Below are 19,196 nucleotides of genomic sequence, written 5' to 3' on the forward strand. Positions count from 1 at the left end.
GGTAACAGTACTTTCTCCTTTTTGAGTGAATGTTTTTTTCCTAATGGGATGTGAAACATTAATGTGAGTTAGCAGCTCACTTAACCCTCCATTGCCCCTGTATATAATATGTAAATCACTTTTATTGTAGCCATAGAAAGGCAGGTCCAAACAATCGAAGTACAGTACATCATGTAATGTACCGGAAATGTGACACCAATTTGTATACTGGTACCAGTGCTCACGAAGCTGGACCCGTAGACTCAGCTTTTTCTAACATATCGTAATTGCTCTAACCACTAGGAGTGGCCTAGTGGTTAGAGTGGTGGACTTTTGGTCCTGGGGAACTGGGTTCAATTCCCACTGCAGGCACAGGCAGCTCCTTGTGACTCTGGGCAAGTCACTTAACCCTCCATTGCCTCAGGTACAAATAAGTTCCTGTATATAATATGTAAGCCGCATTGAACCTGCTATGAGTGGGAAAGCGCGGGGGTACAAATGTAATAAAATAAATAAAATAAATATCCAAGAAAACAAGTAGGCAGGTGACTTTCAAAATCCAGCACGGAATGTATAAAGAAGCAAATTGCCACAAAACCTTCATAAAAAGTCCAATTTATTTGCCATTTAAAATCATAAATAAATAGTTAAAAGCCTGACATGGCCGCATTTTGCCCTCTTAAAGTCACAACTGTTAAGAAAACATATAAAGGAACACAAGTATAAATCATTAAAAAAGTATCTGATACACAGACCACATAGTGTAAACATATATAGTTATTACAAATAGCTAAGCAGGTGTAATTTTAAAGTACTGATAGCAGTTTAAAGATGTTCTTTATGCACTGTTAATCTTGGGATAGTTTAGTGACTGAGCTTAATGTGACTTAAGTACATAAGTAATGCCATACTGGGAAAAGACCAAGGGTCCATCGAGCCCAGCATCCTGTCCACGACAGCGGCCAATCCAGGCCAAGGGCACCTGGCAAGCTTCCCAAACGTACAAACATTCTATACATGTTATTCCTGGAATTTTGGATTTTTCCAAGTCCGTTTAGTAGCGGTTTATGGACTTGTCCTTTAGGAAACCGTCCAACCCCTTTTTAAACTCTGCTAAGCTAACCGCCTTCACCACTTTCTCCGGCAACGAATTCCAGAGTTTAATTACACGTTGGGTGAAGAAAAATTTTCTCCGATTTGTTTTAAATTTTACTACACTGTAGTTTCATCGCATGCCCCCTAGTCCTAGTATTTTTGGAAAGCGTGAACAGACGCTTCACATCCACCTGTTCCACTCCACTCATTATTTTATATACCTCTATCATGTCTCCCCTCAGCCTTCTCTTCTCCAAGCTGTATAGCCCTAGCCTCCTTAGTCTTTCTTCATAGGGAAGTCGTCCCATCCCCGCTATCATTTTAGTCGCCCTTCGCTGCACCTTTTCCAATTCTACTATATCTTTCTTGAGATGCGGCGACCAGAATTGAACACAATACTCAAGGTGCGGTCGCACCATGGAGTGATACAACGGCATTATAACATCCTCACACCTGTTTTCCATACCTTTCCTAATAATACCCAACATTCTATTTGCTTTCTTAGCCGCAGCAGCACACTGAGCAGAAGGTTTCAGTGTGTTATCGACGACGACACCCAGATCCCTTTCTTGGTCCGTAACTCCTAACGTGGAACCTTGCATGACGTAGCTATAATATTTTATTTTCTCCAAGGACAAGCAGACCATATGTAACTTCCCCACTGCGCATGCGTGAGTGCCTTCCGTTATGTATTGGTATGCTTAGATGCACAATCATGAGAGACTGTCATATCTATACTCTTGAGGTCAACTTCTGGAAGGCGCTTGTTTACAATTCCTTTTTGCATATTGGCAGCAGCAACAAATTATGTAAAGTTTGTACATAAGTCACTCCTTTGTATAAGTTGCATCCATGTGTTCTTGTGTAAAGAAAAACAAAAAAAAACCATGGTGACACAACTAGAAATCATGGTAAATAAAAAGTTTGGCTAAACTGTCCTTCAGAGTTTATTTGAGGTTTAGAGTCCAACTCCATCCCCACCCCCCCCCCCCCCCCCCACCCCCCCACCCCCAGGCCCTTCTATTTCAGTTCCTGGCTGTCTTCCAAAAGAAAAAAATAAATATGGCTCGTTGCCACCAAAAAGAATACAGTGTCTGCCTGTTGCAGCTCCAGCTATTTTATTATTTTCCCCCTTTTCTTTTGTACGTAGAGTCCCATGTGTGAGGATTTATCAGTCTTGCTTGTCCTCATAGCAAGTAGTTACTTACCTGTAGCACATGTTATCTGAGGGCAGCAGGACACACATCCTCACAACGTTCCCACCTCCCCAAGGAGTTAGTCCATTACATAATAACATGAGGAGGTGACAGTGGCAGGCCCCCTCAGAAGCTTCTGGAAATTTTGCTGAAGTAGTGCTTTCTTTGCCAGGCTCTGCTACAGGTAACATAGTAAATGACGGCAGATAAAGACCCACATGGACCATCCAGTCTGCTCAATAATCCTTTCAGGCCACACTCATTCATTCATGACCAAATATTGGCATTACAGGCATGGCAGTCTGCAATTTGCCAGTGTTAACGACATATAGGCAGTTAAATTTGATAGTCTTGGAACAGTGATTTTATTTTTTATTTTACTTTTTACTTCTATTTCACAGCTGTTAGACAGGAGACTGGAACTGAAGTAATACTGAACCACAGGGCTATCTTTTGTGTTATTTTTTATGAGAAAGTCATTCAGCACATATTACTTTTCTTGTCTCCTAGTGAGTCTACTTAAATTCTTTGGTTTTGTTTGCATTTTACAGGCAATGAACATTTTGACATCAGTATTGCTGCTGTATGCTAAAGAAGAGGAGGCTTTTTGGTTGCTAGTTGCTGTTTGTGAACGAATGCTGCCTGATTACTTTAATCGCCGAATCATTGGTAATGTCTGCAATTGATAAATGATAATACACATGAGTGTTTTGTTTTTAAGCAAGTCTTTTGTGAAGGTTTGACCCGAGATGTGCTGAACTTGCAACAGTTCTTATTGTTAGTGCCTCAAAACACATTGTAATTTCAGGGCAATGCAGATAGAGTGAAGTTATTGAGCTTAAATCAATTCTTGTATACCGCTAATATCCTCTTTCCAGGGTTCAGTGTGGTTTACATTCTAGGTAAGACAAAAGCCAATAATGTTAGTAACATAGTAAATGACGACAGATAAAGACCTGTATGGTCCATCCAGTCTTCCCAACAAGATAAACTCATTTTACATGGTATGTGATACTTTATATGTATACCCGAGTTTGATTTGTCCTTGCCTTTCTCAGGGCACAGACCGAAGAAGTCTGCCCAGTACTGTTCTTGTATTAAGTTCTGAAGCTAACATCAAAGCCCTTTAAAATTTACACTCCAGCCCATCCCATCTATTCAGTCACGATTAGGGTGTAGACCGTGGAAGTCTGCCCAGCTCCCATTTTGTTTCCAATTACCGGCGTTGCCACCCAATCTCCGCTAAGATTCCACGGAACCATTCCTTCTAAACAGGATTCCTTTGTGTTTCTCCCACGCATGTTTGAATTCCATTACCGTTTTCATCTCCACCACCTCCCGTGGATGGGAATTCCACATATCCACCACCCTCTCAGTGAAAAAAATACTTCCTGACATTAGTCCTGAGTCTGCCCCCCTTCAACCTCAATTCATGTCCTCTAGTTCTACTGCCTTCCCGTCTCTGGAAAAGGTTTGTTTGCGAATTAATACCTTTCAAATATTTGAGCGTCTGTATCATATCACCCCTGTTTCTCCTTTCCTCCAAGGTATACATGTACAGGTCAGCAAGTCTCTCCTATTATGGTTTGCAACGCAAATCCCATACCATTTTTTTAGCTTTTCTTTGCACCGCTTCCAGTCTTTTTACATCTTTAGCAAGATATGGCCTCCAAATCTGAACACAATACTCAAGTGGGGCCTCACCAACGACTTGTAGAGGGGCATCAACACTTCCTTTCTTCTGCTGGTTATGCCTCTCTCCACGCAGCCTAGCATCCTTCTGGCCATGACCGTCGCCTTGTCACATTGTTTCTTCACCTTCATATCGTCCGACACCAACACCCCAAGGTCTCTCTCCTGAGTCGAGGTTACTAATTTCTCCCCTTCTATCCGGTATCTTTCTTTTGGATTTCCGCACCCCAAGTGCATCACTCTACACTTCTTGGCATTAAATTTTAACTCACTACTTTGTCTCAGAATTAAACAAATTATTCAAAAGTGACAACTCACTGCAAAAAACATCTCTCACAAAGTGATATGTGTATTAATGTGCTCAGTCCGTACCCATTCCAACCATTATATCCCCAGAAGGAATATGTGGCAGTGTCACAGATGGAACCATCATAGCACATTAGGTGTTCTGCCTCTTTACATTGTGTATGTACATACAACAGAGCCGTCCTCAGCTCCTCTAATATTGATTAATTCTGAATCATTAAATTCAAACATATGTGCACCTATATACTGCAATCTATAATAAATCCTAGTTCATATATACTCGTCTGTACCCTAGTTCAACAACATTCAGTATACATGGCACTATATATGTTGGATTACTCAAAATGCATACACCACAGATTTCTAAGTGTTAAAACATAAGGAGATACAATGCAACCTGTGCTAGAAAATACTGCATGTTACACCCCACATGGTTTTATTGCTCAACCAATGGGAATTGAGGGGCAGGGCTCCTATTGGGTATTTAAAGAGCGCGGGAAACATGACGTCACACGCTCTGAGCTGTGAGAAGGTAGAGTTCTGATGGGGACCTGCTCGGGGTTTTATGTCTGACATTGATTTTGTGGAAAGTTTTGTAAGTTGTTTGAATTTCTGAGATCACTTTGTGAGAGTTGTCACTTTTGAATAATTTGTTTAATTCTGAGACATAGTAGTGAGTAAACGTTAGACTCAGGAAGTTTACTGAGGTTCTTCCATTCATATATTGCATTGATTAAATTTTAACTGCCAGACCCTCGACCATTCTTCTAACGTTTGGACATCCCTTCTCATCGTTTCTACTCCCTCCAGGGTGTCCACTGTATTGGCTATTTCTCCGAGGACAAGCAGGCTCAATATTTTTACGTATGGGTCATCGTCTGCGATGGCCCAGGAGACGGGAGAAATCTTCAAAAGTTTAAGAATGTTCCCGAACGTTCCGTTGTGTGGGCTGACTCACCGCGCATGAGTGGGCGGCTTTCCGCCCGCGACACGAACGTGCAGTGATCAGTTATTTTTCTTCTGCGCTTGGAGAGTTCTGTTGCGATTCTACTCCCTTTTTCTGGCTCAGGAGAACCGTCTTATTTGCATTTATCGCACCCCTTTTGTCCTTTTTCATTTATTCTAGTTTTAAATATTAAAAAAAAAAAAAAGTAGTTACTCTCTCTTATTTTTTTTAGTTTTTCTTCCCTGTTGGAAGTTTCCTTTCTTTTTCGTAGCTTTTTAGGCAGCTCAGTCGCGTCTTTTTCTCTTTTTTGTGCCAGTCATCTGGCAGCCTGGTACCGGCTCTTGAGCCCCCTCAGATTCTGGTACCGACTCCTGCAACGGCCCCCCAGCCTTTTCCGATGGAAGCTCTCGACGAGCGCATCAGGGTTGCTTCGCCAGTCTGCCTCGGTGTCGGGGGTGCTTGCGCCTTCTGTACCGACTGTAGAGGCGGCATCTGGGCCATCACCTGTGAGGAGGTCTTCTTCCTTGGTACTGCTTGCGGTGCCGACGCCAGCTGCCACCCGGGTCGATTCCCCCTCAACATTGGTGGAGGAAGCTTCTCCGGAGTCTAAGCAGGGGTCGACTTCTTGACATCTCCCACGAGGTCATCGATCCTTGAAGTCGAGGCAGGCTCGGGTTCAGGCTGCTCTTAGGGAGCTTCTGTCCGACATCGATGAAGAGTGCTCGTGGGAGGAGGACCCCAGGTACTTTTCGGGGGAAGATTCGTATGGCCTCCCCTCTGATCCTACTCCACCTATTGAAACTAGGATGTCTCCACCTGAGAGTCTTACTTTCTCATCCTTTGTACGGGAAATGTCTAAGGACATTCCATTCCCTATGAGGTTGTGGGTGAGCCAGGGCTGAGATGCTTGAGGTCCTGGATTATCCTTCTCCACCTGCAGAGGTTGCAACGGCCCCCCTGCATACTACACGCAGCGAAGTGCTGATGCGGAATTGGTCTTGCCCTCTCTCTAATCCAGTGGTCCCCAAGAAGTCCGAGTCCCAGTACAGAGTCCATGGAGAGCCTGTAATGGTGAAGGCCCAACTTCCTCACGATTCCATGGTGGTAGACTCTGCTTTCAGAAAAGCCAAGAGTTCTAGGGACTATGCCTCGGCGCCCCCAGGCAGAGAGTCTAGGACCTTGGATTCTTTTGGGAGGAGAACGTATCAGGCCGCAGTGCTCGCTGCCAAGATCCAAACATACCAGCTGTATACGAGCATTCACTTACGGAACTCGGTGAGGTAACTGTCCAATTTAGTTGAAGCACTTCCTCCGGAGCTTGCTGAACCTTTTCGCCAGGTGGTCAGGTAGCAGAAGGCGTGTTGCAAATTCCTGGCCAGGGGTCTTACGACACTTTTGATGTGGCATCCCGAGTAGCTGTTCAAGGTATAGTGATGCGTAGACTCTCATGGCTGCGCGTCTCTGACCTGGATCAGAAGACCCAGCAGCGAATGACGGATGTTCCTTGCCGGGGGGATAATCTTTTTGGAGAAAAAGTAGAGGATATGGTTGATCAGATGAAAAAGCATCATGATGCCATGGATGTCTTCTGCTACTGCCTCCTCTTCTAGGAGGTTTCTTGGAGGAAGGAGGAGTGCTCCCTATTCCTATGATAGGCGTAGGTACACTCCTGCTTCTCGACAGCCGGTTCAGGCTCAGTCCCAGCATGTGTGTTCTCGTCAACGCCGTGCGCCTAAGGCCCCTAGGCTCCCCAGCAAAAGCAAGGGATGGGCTTTTGACTGGCTCCAGAGTAGCGTAGCCGCAGTCAAAATGTCTGTACAGGGGCCGCTTGCCTGTCGGGGGGCGGTTGATATTTTTTCACCAAAGGTGGCCTCTTATAACCTCCGACAAGTGGGTTCTTCAAATTGTCCAGTTAGGATACACACTCAGTCTGGCATACAAGCCTCCAATTGCCCACTGGGAGCTCAATCCTTCAGTTCCCAGCACAAGCAGGTGCTTGCAGAGGAACTCTCCGCTCTTCTAAAGGCCAATGCGGTCGAACCCGTTCCACCAGGGGAAGAAGGGCTGGGATTCTATTCCAGGTACTTCCTTGTGCAAAAGAAAACGGGGGGATGCGTCCCATCCTAGACCTAAGGGCCCTGAACAAATTCCTAGTCCGAGAAAAGTTCAGGATGGTTCCCCTGGGCACCCTTCTTCCCATGATTCAGGAAAACGATTGACTATGCTCTCTGGACTTAAAGGATGCCTATACTCACATCCTGGTACTCCCAACTCACAGGAAGTATCTTCGATTTCGGTTGGGAACTCAGCACTTTCAGTATTGTGTACTGCCCTTTGGTCTGGCGTCTGTGCCCAGAGTGTTCATAAAGTGCCTAGCTGTAGTTGCAGCGTCGCTACGCAGACTGGGAGTGCATGTGTTCCCTTATCTCGACGATTGGCTGGTGAAAAGCACCTCGGAGGGAGGCGCTGAACAGTCCATGCGAATGATTATTCAGGTGTTAGAACTACTGGGGTTCGTAATCAATTACTCCAAGTCCCATCTCACCCCAGTTCAAAAGTTGGAATTCATTGGGGCTCTGTTGAACACAGACAGCTCGAGCTTATCTTTCCAAGACAAGGGCAGACAACTTCTTGTCCCTGGTGACCATAGTTCAAGTGTTTCAACAGATTAGGGCTCGGCAGATGTTGAGACTTCTGGGGCACATGGCCTCCACAGTTCATGTGACTCCCATGGCACGCCTACACATGAGATCAGCTCAATGGACCCTAGCTTCCCAGTGTGGTATCAAGCTGTGGGGAGTCTAGAGGATGTAATCCAACTGTCCACCAACTTCCGGAATTCTATGCAGTGGTGGAAGATACAATCCAGTTTGACCTTGGGACGTCAATTCCAAATTCCTCAGCCATGAAAAGTGCTGAAACGGATGTATCTCTCCTGGGGTGGGGAGCTCATGAGATGGGCTTCACACTCAAGGAGCCTGGTCCTTTCAGGAAAAAGGTCTTCAGATCAATCTCCTGGAATTGCGAGCGATCTGGAACGCTCTAAAGGCTTTCAGAGACCGGCTGTCCAACCGAATCATATTGATTCAGACAGACAATCAAGTTGCCATGTATTACACCAACAAGCAAGGGGGCACCGGATCTCGCCCTCTGTGTCAGGAAGCCATCCAGATGTGGCTTTGTGCTCGCCGTCATGGTATATTTCTCCAAGCCACTTATCTGGCAGGCTTAAACAACAGTCTGGCTGACAAGTTGAGCAGGATAATTCAACCTCACGAGTGGTTACTGAACATGGGCGTAGTCCGCAAGATCTTCCGAGCATGGGGTACCCCCTTGGTGGATCTTTTTGCCACTCAGGTCAATCACAAGGTCCCTCAGTTCTGTTCAGGCCCACGACAGACTAGCGTCAGATGCCTTTCTCCTGCATTGGGGAACAGGCATCCTGTATGCGTATCCTCCCATACCTCTAGTAGGGAAGACTTTGCTGAAACTCGAGCAAGACTGGGGAGCCATAATTCTGATTGCTCCTTTCTGGCCGCGTTAGATTTGGTTCCCTCTTCTTCTGGAGTTGTCCTCCGAGGAACCGTGGGGATTGGAGTGTTTTCCAACCCTCATCACCCAGAACGAGGGGTCGTTTCTGCATCCCAACCTCCAGTCTCTGGCTCTCACAGCCTGGATGTTGAGAGCTTAGAATTCGCCTCCTTGGGTCTTTCAGAGGGTGTCTCTCGAGTCTTGCTTGCTTCCAGGAAAGATTCCACGAAGAGGTGTTACTCTTTCTAATGGAGGAGGTTTGCCGTCTGGTGTGACAGCAAGGCCCTAGATCCTCTTTCTTGTCCTACACAGACCCTGCTTGAATACCTTCTACACTTGTCAGAGTCTGGTCTCAAGACCAACTCCTTAAGGGTTCACCTCAGTGCAATTAGTGCTTATCATCGGCGTGTAGAGGGTAAGCCTATCTCTAGACAGCCTTTAGTTGTTCACTTCATGAGAGGTTTGCTTTTGTTAAAACCCCCTGTCAAACCTCCACCAATGTCATGGGATCTCAATGTCGTTCTTACCCAGCTGATGAAAGCTCCTTTTGAGCCACTGAATTCCTACCATCTGAAGTACTTGACATGGAAGATTGTTTTTTTTTTTTGGTGGCTGTTACTTCTGCTCGTAGAGTCAGTGAGCTTCAGGCCTTAGTAGTGTATGCACCTTATATCAAGTTCCATCACAACAGAGTAGTCCTCTGCACGCACCCTACGTTCCTGCCGAAGGTGGTGTTGGAGTTCCATCTGAACCACAGTCGTCTTACCATCATTCTTTCCCCGTCCTCATACCCACCCTGGCGAAAGCAGTTTGCATACCTTGGACTGCAAGAGAGCATTGGCCTTTTACATGGAGTGGACAAAGCCCTTCATACAGTCCACCCAGTTGTTTGTTTCTTTCGATCCCAACAAGAGGGGAGTCGCCATTGGAAAACGCGCAATCTCCAATTGACTAGCAGATTGCATTTCCTTCACTTATGCCCAAGCTGGGCTGACTCTAGAGGGCCATGTCATGGCTCATAATGTTAGAGCCATGGCTGCGTCAGTGGCTCACTTAAAGTCAGCCTCCATTGAAGAGATTTGCAAGTCTGCAACGTGGTCATCAGTCCACACACTCACATCTCACTACTTCCTTCAGCAGGATACCCGACGCGACAGTCGGTTTGGGCAGTCAGTGTTGCAGAATCTGTTCAGGGTATAGAATCCAACTCCACCCCCCCCCCCCCCCCAGACCCATTTTTGTTCTGTTCCAGGCTGCACTCCCAGTTAGTTGTTTATGGTTTCAGGTCAATCTATGTTATGTCTTCGCCGTTGCGAGGCCCAATTCATTGTTCATTGTTTTGAGTGAGCCTGGTTGCTAGGATACCCCACATGTGAGAACAAGCTGACTGCTTGTCCTCGGAGAAAGCGAAGATAGTTACCTGTAGCAGGTATTCTCCGAGGACAGCAGGCTGATTGTTCTCACAAACCCGCCCACCTCCCCTTTGGAGTTGTTGTTTATGCTTTTTGATTAAACTGAAGAGGCACACTCACGCGGCTGGCAGGAAGTCGTCTGCGCGCTGCACGTGTGCCAGAAGACTCTGGCAAAACTTTTATATTTTGCTTGCAAAATGCCGATTCCTGTGCTGACGCGAATGTCGACCCCACATGTGAGAACAGTCAGCCTGCTGTCCTCGGAGAATACCTGCTACAGGTAAGTATCTTCGCTTTACTGGGGCCACACTCCCAGTGGTCCCACAGTTCCCAGATAGCACTCACAGACACAGCACACAAACTACCAGGATTCTTTATCAATCCAGACAGCAGAGTCAACAAACTAAACAGGTTTATTGTCACAGCTTGAACAGTGAACAGAAAATGTGCAATCAGCAAACAATAACAGGTAACTGAAATATGGATCTATTATAAAACTATCTAAACATTTGTTTACTTTCTAAAAAGTACCTGGGGAGATCAGGAAATATGCTGCTCACAAATTATCAAATATAACTGATCACAGGACTTCAGCAAAGAGATCTGTCTCTCTCTTCTCCCTGGCTAAGACGGGGGTAAAAGCCAGTACATGCCAAATGAAATGGAGCTCCTGGACCAATTAGAGCCCAGAACAACAAGTTAAAAACAAAAAAACTGGCAGGTCTTTTCTCTGTAACAGCTTTAAGCATAAACTTGCACCACCTGCTAGCCAAACTAGAGAACTACACTTCAAGAATTAAGGCAGTTTTGCAGGCTTAAAAAAGCCACTGTTCTGTCACACCTTCTAAACTAATCACCTTGGTTTATTACTTTGTACCAGCAGAGTAATCTGATCTGTTAGTGATGAGTAAAGATTATTAAGCAATGAGTTGAGTACATTGTTTATTCAACATTTGCTATACCACTCTTCCTCCACAAATATGAAAGTGGTTGACATTATATTAAATCTTTAAATAAAGTCAAGAGCAGATGAAAAATAGAAACTCCAAAATGCAGCATCGGCACACAAAACCAGTTCCCCAGTCACCCCTTCAACAGTAACATGTTGGATGCAAGTGAGAAAAAAAAGTCTTAAGGCCTATTTAATATTTCAGCAAAGACTCCTTAGACATTGTATGGGGAAAATAATTCAATATTGCTGGAGCTAGATAATATTTGGTATTGTTGAGTGCAATCACTTTGCCCTAGAGGTAGTTGGAACTACTAGCTAATCTTGATGTTTGGACTATAAAACTCTCCTAAGCACATAGGAGGCAATTGTATAATTTGGCGCCAAGGTGTAGGGACCACAATAGGGTGTGCTTAGTGCCAATTCTGATTCCAGTTGTGTGGTACACCAGCATCTGAAGAACAGGCTGTATGGATATGGGGAAGACTTATGGTGAAAAGAAGAGCTAGGGAAGTATCGAAGAGGCACAATTCACATCCAGATTTTAAAAAAAAAGGAGTGGGCAGAGAGATGCTTGAACTCATCCATCATGGTGGACTAAATCTCTCTGTATACAAGTTTAGAAAAAGGGAGAAATTGGAGGTGGGCAGTTTCCTTGGTTATCTTGGCTGCCGAATATGACTGGGAGTTTCTCTACTGCTGCTGCTCCTCCCAGCACCGAGTCACATCCAGTGCTTGGTGCATTTTCTCCATGTCTCATTCAGCCTGGGGACAACACAAAGGCTGGAAGGCCTCAAAAATGGTGGCTTGGGAGAATGGAGGAGAGGAAACTGTGTCTGCAATTTGTATATTGCATAAAGTGGGCACAGTTATCCATACTCTGTGTGCTAGCCATTAATTACTACGCTCCGGAACTCATGCTAATAAGGAGAGGCACATATAATTGCATGTGTAATAAAGAACTGTATATTTCAGAGCCACTATTGTTGCAGCAGAGTGCTGAGAGCAGAGCTTGGTTGCTGGTGTGGATCTGAGCATTAGGCAGGGGTAACTTCCGCCCTCCACCCCCACCCCCCTCCCCATGGCACCTGGCCAGGTCTGATAGTACACTGGATGGGAAACACTATTATGGACAGTAGGAAAACATTTTTCTAAGACTTCTGCAAAGATGGGCAATAATCTGATGCATCAATATATACATGAAAATTAAATCTCATCAGAAGTTTTTTTTTTTGGTATGTTAAATTGTAATATTTGATCGGTTTGATTACCTCTAGGTGCTTTGGTGGATCAGGCAGTATTTGAGGAACTAATTAGAGACCATCTTCCTCAGCTGACAGACCACATGACTGATATGACGTTCTTTTCATCAGTCTCTCTATCCTGGTTCCTGACTCTCTTTATTAGCGTTCTGCCTATTGAAAGCGCTGTGAATGTTGTGGACTGTTTCTTCTATGATGGGATTAAAGCAATTCTGCAGCTGGGTTTGGCAGTTCTGGAATACAACATGGAAAAACTGCTGGTCTGCAAAGATGATGCCGAGGCAGTAACAGTTCTCAACAGGTAGGCATGCTTTCATAACCTTGAAATGCACCACCATGGTCCAGGGTTGGTCTTAACAATTGCAGGACCCTGTGTGGACCAGTTTGATGCACCCCCCTCTCCCCACCACCACCACACCCAGGGCTTATGGTTTTAAATGAAGTGTCTGGGATTGATTTATTTAAACAGAATTCTTTAACTGCTGATTACTATTGTAATTTTAGTGATTTATAAGCTTGGGAGGATACCCTGGACTGAAAAGGCAACAAAATGGCACTATACCTCTGAGAAGAACAAAGCCAAAGGGGAATGAGAGGTTGGAGTTATAAGGACTGTCCAGCAGTACAATGGGAGAAGCATAGAACATCGTCTGTGCTGAGGGGCACGATTACCAAGGGGGGTGGAGGAGGGAGCGAGAAGGACCAGCTCCTCCCCTCCCCCTGTTACAAAGCTGACTCAGGCATGGTGCTCCTAGGAATGTGGGGCCCTGTGTGGCTGCCCCTATTGAAGCTTGGCGGTTATATCAGTGGGGCAATATCTGAGGTCCTTTTTCCACTTGTTTTAATATATGCAGTGGATTTGTTAGGTTATTTTCTATGGTTGATTTTTATACTACTGGAATTTTGAGAACCTGTTTTGCCATATTTAGTTTATTAAATGCCCCTGTTTAAGGCCATCCCTGATAGTGCCAACATTATTTTCCTAGTCATGCAAAATATTACATAAGTGAGTAAAGTAATGATTTAAGTGGTTAAAAGATTTTGTAAAATGTAATCCATTATCATTTATGCTTATATAGATGAACCTAAATACCAAAACAAAGCTACTGGCATCCTCTGATTTATTTATTTGTGGCCTTTATATCCCACGTTATCCCAAAAAGTCTTGAGTTCAATGTGGCTTACAATATAGATTGAATGAATATAAAATGAAAAATTACATTGGTCATAACAAGGAACAAGTAGTAACAAGGAATAAAGATTAATATGGTTATAACAATGTACAATTTGATAAGACATAATACAAGCAGAGTAAAGAGATTCGTTCTACTTGCAATAAAGTGTTATTTTTGCCTGGCTGGTAAGATTTTCTAGTATGCAGGACCACTAGTGTTGTGATCATGCAGAAGAAATGTTGCTCCCAGAAGGATGGGCAAGCACTACTAAGAAAGCTGTAAAGTTGCGTGTATAGTTCCTAAAAAATTAGGAATTGTGCTCCAAAGTAGACAGGCCCTGCTTTGTTGGAGTCCTGGCGGCATACCTAAAAAGATATTAAAAATTGTCTTAAAATCACTGTAGAAAAATGTAACGTGCAGTAACTAAACATACATTATTATTTTTATTTATTTGGATTTTGCTCACACCTCTTTTAGTAACCTCTTTTAGTAATAGCTCAAGGTGAATTACATTCAGGTGCACTGGGTATTTAATATGCTGAATCAGTTGATTGAATAGCTATAAGTATTGGCACAGATGGAGAATATGGAATCTGAATATCTGAAGTTTCACCTTTGTGAAAGGTTACTGTGCTGGCAACGTTTGCTTTTAGACTGGTTGTAGCTAGTCTAAAGAAAATGTTATTTATCATGTAATGCACAAAGGGGTTTTCCATCCCTTTTACTGATCCCAGTAGCAGCTACTGAAAACCCTATGCAAATGCATTGTAAGGAGCTCATTAGTATTAAAATGAGCATTCCAAGCAATTCAGACCGTGAGCACCTATTTTTTTAACATGCAAAATTTTATGGCGGGTCAGGACCTGTCGTCATAGGGAGCAGCCTGCTTGTTTGCACCATATAGTGCAAGTAGAATGCTCATGGGTAGATGCTCATGGACAAGACCCCCTCCCTGACCCAACCCCCTCCCTTTCCCAAAACAAAAATACCCTGACCCTCTCCCTAGCACCCCGACCCCCAAGCAGAAATCTACCTAGTGATCTAGTGACCCTCTCCTCCCCTCCTCATGCCTCAAAACGTTGGAGGCAGGAGGAACACCACCTCCCTTCTACCTCTGGGCCTGCCCAGTGCATTTTGGGATGCACTGGGAGAGGCTAAGCACATGTAAGGATTTTGTTTTCCTTACATGGTGCTTAGCCCCTCCCAGTGCATCCCAGAATGCACTGGGCAGGGGCTGTGTGCTGCCATTTAGGGGCCCAGGGGGAGCAGGTGTTGCTATTGCCTCCAGCATTTTAAGGTATGTGGAGGGGAGGGTCAGGTAGATCTGTGTTTGGGGGTGCAGGGGGTTCTGGGTCCACTGGACCACCAGGGTGTTTTTGCTTTGGGGGGGCTGGGAGGGCGGTGCAGGAGTTTTGGGGTCCACCAGGGATTTGTTGCTTGTGGGTTCGGGGGGGGGGGGGGGGATCCACCCCAGACCACCAAGGATGTTTTGTTCTGGGGGTTGGGAGGCAGTCCACTGGACCACCAGGGATTTTGTGCAAGCTGTCTAATGCATTTGACAACTTTGAGTTGCAAACAGCAACCGATGCGCAAAGGGGGATCCATGCATCTTATTTGCATGCAAACCTCTTTGTGCATTGGTCGCTGTTTTCGACTCAAGAATTTTTCCCACAGCACCTGTATTTAACAGGTGCCACTGTGCATCAGCCCCTAAAACAGTAAATTAGATTGCATGTAGTAGAATGTAGTGTATTCCTAGTCTGTGCCATTGAAGGACAGTGCAATGCACATGTGGAAATGAAAGGATTAGCACCAAAATTATGAAAATTAGAATACATAGTTTTTCTTTGTGTTACTATAATAGATAATTATTGAGGAGGAATGGGTAGATTTGCCTTCTCATTAGAGGAAATGATCTGTTAATACTTTGAATTTTTTCTCTTCTTTAGTATCATGCCTATTGTAAAATGTCGTCTTTTTCTAGGTTTTTTGATAATGTCACTAATAAAGATAGTCCATTGCCTCCCACGGTACAACAAGCCTCTACAATGGATGATAAGAAGGGCTTCAGCTCAAAAGTAGATATTTTGGATCTGATCAGAGAATCAAATGAAGTTAGTATTTTTAGTGATTTTTTTTTTACATAACTTTCTTCCTTTGCAAAGCTTCTCTCATTCTCATGTAACTGGGGAAGAGAGTCTTCTGTAGTCATATTTGTAATAGAAATCTCTATATATGGTTTTCAGTATATTCGAATTTTATCCATCCTTCTTATGCCAGTGTATAGTATATACAAAAACACTTTGAAGAGAGTAAGTTAAAGTTGCCTCTGATTCTGTATCCTGTGTTAACTGAATCGCTAGCCAGCATGGTTCTTGACAAAGATCCTGCTGTTAATTCTGTCTAAAGGCGACGACCTTGGGCTCTGTGTGTGTGTGTGTGTATATATATACTATATAATATATATACTATATATTGCACCTATGCAGGCATTTATAAGGAATGTATATATAAGTTGAATTAGACACATCTATCATTTTAGTTATCTTAGGGGCTCTTTTACTAAAGAGCAATACATGTTTGCACTTATTGCACCTTAACTAGAAAAGTTAAGGTGCAGTAAGTGCAAAGAGGGCATGTTAAGCTTATGCCCTGCATTTAGTGCACAGGGTAAACACTTACTTGCTTGGGCACGACATTATATGCATTGGCAGATAGTACAGGAGAACCTCTACTCTATGCCAAGAGAAAATCTACTGCAGTGTTCAATCTCCCTCCCTGTAGCACTTCCCCCACCAGCCGCCCCCCCCCCCCCCCCCCCAAAGTACAGATCTCAGCCCTATCCTATCGGTTATAGCTGAATAGTTTTAATGCAGCTTTCCATAGCATCTCACAGATCAGTCCACAGACGTGTGGGTTATGTCCCTTTGCCAAGGTCCAGTGCAGCCCACTTATCCTCAGTATTCTCTCTGTCTAGCAGGTGGAGGGTCATACCTGTGCAGCTCAGGATTGACCGTCTCCTGCCCCCCGGGTTTAATAGTAGCCTAGTCTTTGGAGTTGAGGCTTCCTGTGATTTCTAGGGTACGCCCCATGGCACCGGATCCCTCCCTTTCCTCCCTCCATTTCCTCCCTCCACCAACCCCTTCAGTCTCCTGGGCTGTTGAGACTTGGATTCTTGCCTTTTGCTTTCCCTCCTGCCGCAAAAAAAAAAAAAAGAGGTAAGCAATAGCTGTTAGCGCCAAAAAACAAACAAACAAAAAAAACCCCACAAAGTGGAACCAAAGGCACTCGACGGAGCGCTGAGCTTAGGTAGTGAGCAGTGTGTGGGGTGGTGTCCCCAACCCATGTCGACTCCGTCCAAGTCTGCAAAGCGCTGCTCCCAGTGTGGGAACTGGAGAGCAGCATCAGGAGGTTGTGATGATTGTTCATGGTTGGACTCGCAGGGTCCCCTGCCATTGGAATCAGCTAAGAGGCTCATTACGGGAGAGAGTGTGGCGTCGGAGCTTTTTTTGGTGGTAATGCCAGGCCTGTCTGTGGTGCGCGCTTCCACTGGCATGGTTTTTTTCTGTTGCACAGTGTGCGGCCTCTGCCACTGCTGCAGGACAGTCAGGGTCACAGCAGCCCCATGTTTCCCTGGATTGTTGGGGGAAGCTGCAGGGAGTTCACGCTTTGATACTGCCCCCTTTTCTTCTGAATTTGTGCTTTTGATGCACAAAGCATTTTTATTAAAAACAGACAGGAGACCCTGAAGCCTGGGCTATTCTGCCATCCTCCCAGGGGTCCCTATCTTGTCATTGTGGTTACCTAAGTGGCCAGGCTTGGAGACTGCGAGACTCGGTCAAAGCCTCCATGGCATCAGACATGGATGAAGGCGGTTTCTCAGAGGAGAGGCTCTTGAAAACATGGAGTTGCCGCTTGATGAGGTGGATGGCCTCATGGTGGTGAGGCTTTTTCAGAAAGAGGAGCTTCCAGCCCTCATTGTCTGGGCCCATATCTCTTTACCGGATTCCGTGTCCATACTGCTGGTTGCCCCTTCTATTATGTTCGTAACAAAGAGGCCCCCCGAAGACCTTTCATATTCATGAGGCCATGAACGTCCTCATCTCGGCACAATGGGACTTGCCGGATTCTGGCATCAGGGTGGCATGTGCTATGGTATGCTTTTACCAGCTTCCGTCAGAGGAGCTGGAGTCCTTATGTTTCCCCACTGTAGACTCCTTGATCACAGCGATCACTAAGAAGACCACCTCACCTGTGGAAAGTGGCACAGCCATTAAGGACCCTCAGGACAGGAAATTAGAATCTTCCCTCAAGATGTCCTTTGAGATGGAGGTATTGTGTCTCCAGGCATTGGTGTGCAGGTCTTACGCAACCCAGGCCTGTCTCTAATTGATCCTGAATTTGTCTTTGACCGACGAGTTAGTGGCCTCCTTGCTGGCCCTGGAGTCTGGTCTAGCCTATTTGGTGGATTTGCTTTATGATCTTTGTGCTTCTGCCAAGGTGGCCTCAGTGATAACGGCTCGCCACTGGATCTGGTTGCAGCATTGGGCGGCTGATGTGACCTCCAAGTTGCGCCCGGTGCGGTTGCCTTTTTGCGGTAAATTGCTCTTTGGGGAGGACCTGGAAAAGATTATTTAGGCCCTTGGGGGCTCCAAAGGTTAGCGTCTTCCTGAGGATAGGTCCCAAGCGGGTGTCTGGGCTGGAATTTCCCGCTTCCGAAAGACTAAGCATTACTGTCCAGGGCATTCTGGATACTTTCAGAGACCACTCTTTCAGCAGAAATCGCAGCCATTTCTGGGAGAGCATTGCTGTTTCGCCTTTGCCCCTTGTTCGCAACCTGCCGCTTGGGGTTCCCAATGATGGGGCCCTGGTCCATTCCCTGCCAGTCATTAGGGGACAGCTGTCCCATTTTCTGGGGGAATGGGCCAGGGTATCTTCAGACAAATGGGTCTTGTAGGTGATCCAGGATGGTTACAGACTAGTTTGCCAGCTTCCTGGCGGATTTTTCCTGGAATCGGCCTGCATGGCTGCTCCCAAGGCTTTATGCTGACTTGTGAATTTTCCACAGTGTGTTACTCTCCACACTGCTGTGCTGTAGAGGCTGCTGCTTTTATTGACTCTCAGTTGTCTTAGTGTTTTAAGTTGTGTATATTGATCCCTGAGGTAGGTGGCTGCGTCCAACAAAACAAGGCCTGTGTTGGGTCTTCTCGTTTTGGTGCTTGAATAAATCTGCTTTTGAACTACATCTCTCTGGTGGATTGGTCATTGTGTCATCCTCTACTCCTGCTTTGGCTTTCTTAGTAATTAAACCCCAATGAAGATCCAGTAGTGGGGCTTACATTTAAATGTTATGATTTGGTGCGTGTTAATGCAAGGTGATAAGTGAGGTTAAATTTAAAAATCCAACCAGATAGAATTTATTTGGATTAAAGCCAGTTTTAACCACATGATTGTTTTGAATAATAACCGTTATGTTAATTTCTAGTGTTCAGGTATGACAGGAGGGCTTTTTTCTTGTGGGTTTTGCTGCAAATAACATGTCCTGATCTTTAGGGAATGCCCCCCCCCCCCCAAAGCTGTTTTTAGCACTGATTCACAAAATATGTCTTAGATTTGCTAGCATCACTCCATATGTGTTACTGTAATATTGCTT

The 19,196-nt window shown here is 45.1% G+C and overlaps 1 protein-coding gene across 1 annotated transcript in view; it reads left to right on the forward strand.

Moving 5' to 3' along the window:
- TBC1D8B (TBC1 domain family member 8B) overlaps positions 1-19,196 on the forward strand; it is a 151,285-nt gene that overhangs the window by 103,701 nt on the left and 28,388 nt on the right. The window contains exons 11-13 of the mRNA XM_030209579.1: positions 2,822-2,939; positions 12,384-12,669; positions 15,528-15,657. Coding sequence (XP_030065439.1) covers positions 2,822-2,939; positions 12,384-12,669; positions 15,528-15,657 — 534 coding nt within the window. The remainder of the gene's footprint in view (positions 1-2,821; positions 2,940-12,383; positions 12,670-15,527; positions 15,658-19,196) is intronic.

Source organism: Microcaecilia unicolor, chromosome 7 (genome assembly GCF_901765095.1).
Source record: "Microcaecilia unicolor chromosome 7, aMicUni1.1, whole genome shotgun sequence".
Lineage (NCBI taxonomy): Eukaryota > Metazoa > Chordata > Amphibia > Gymnophiona > Siphonopidae > Microcaecilia > Microcaecilia unicolor.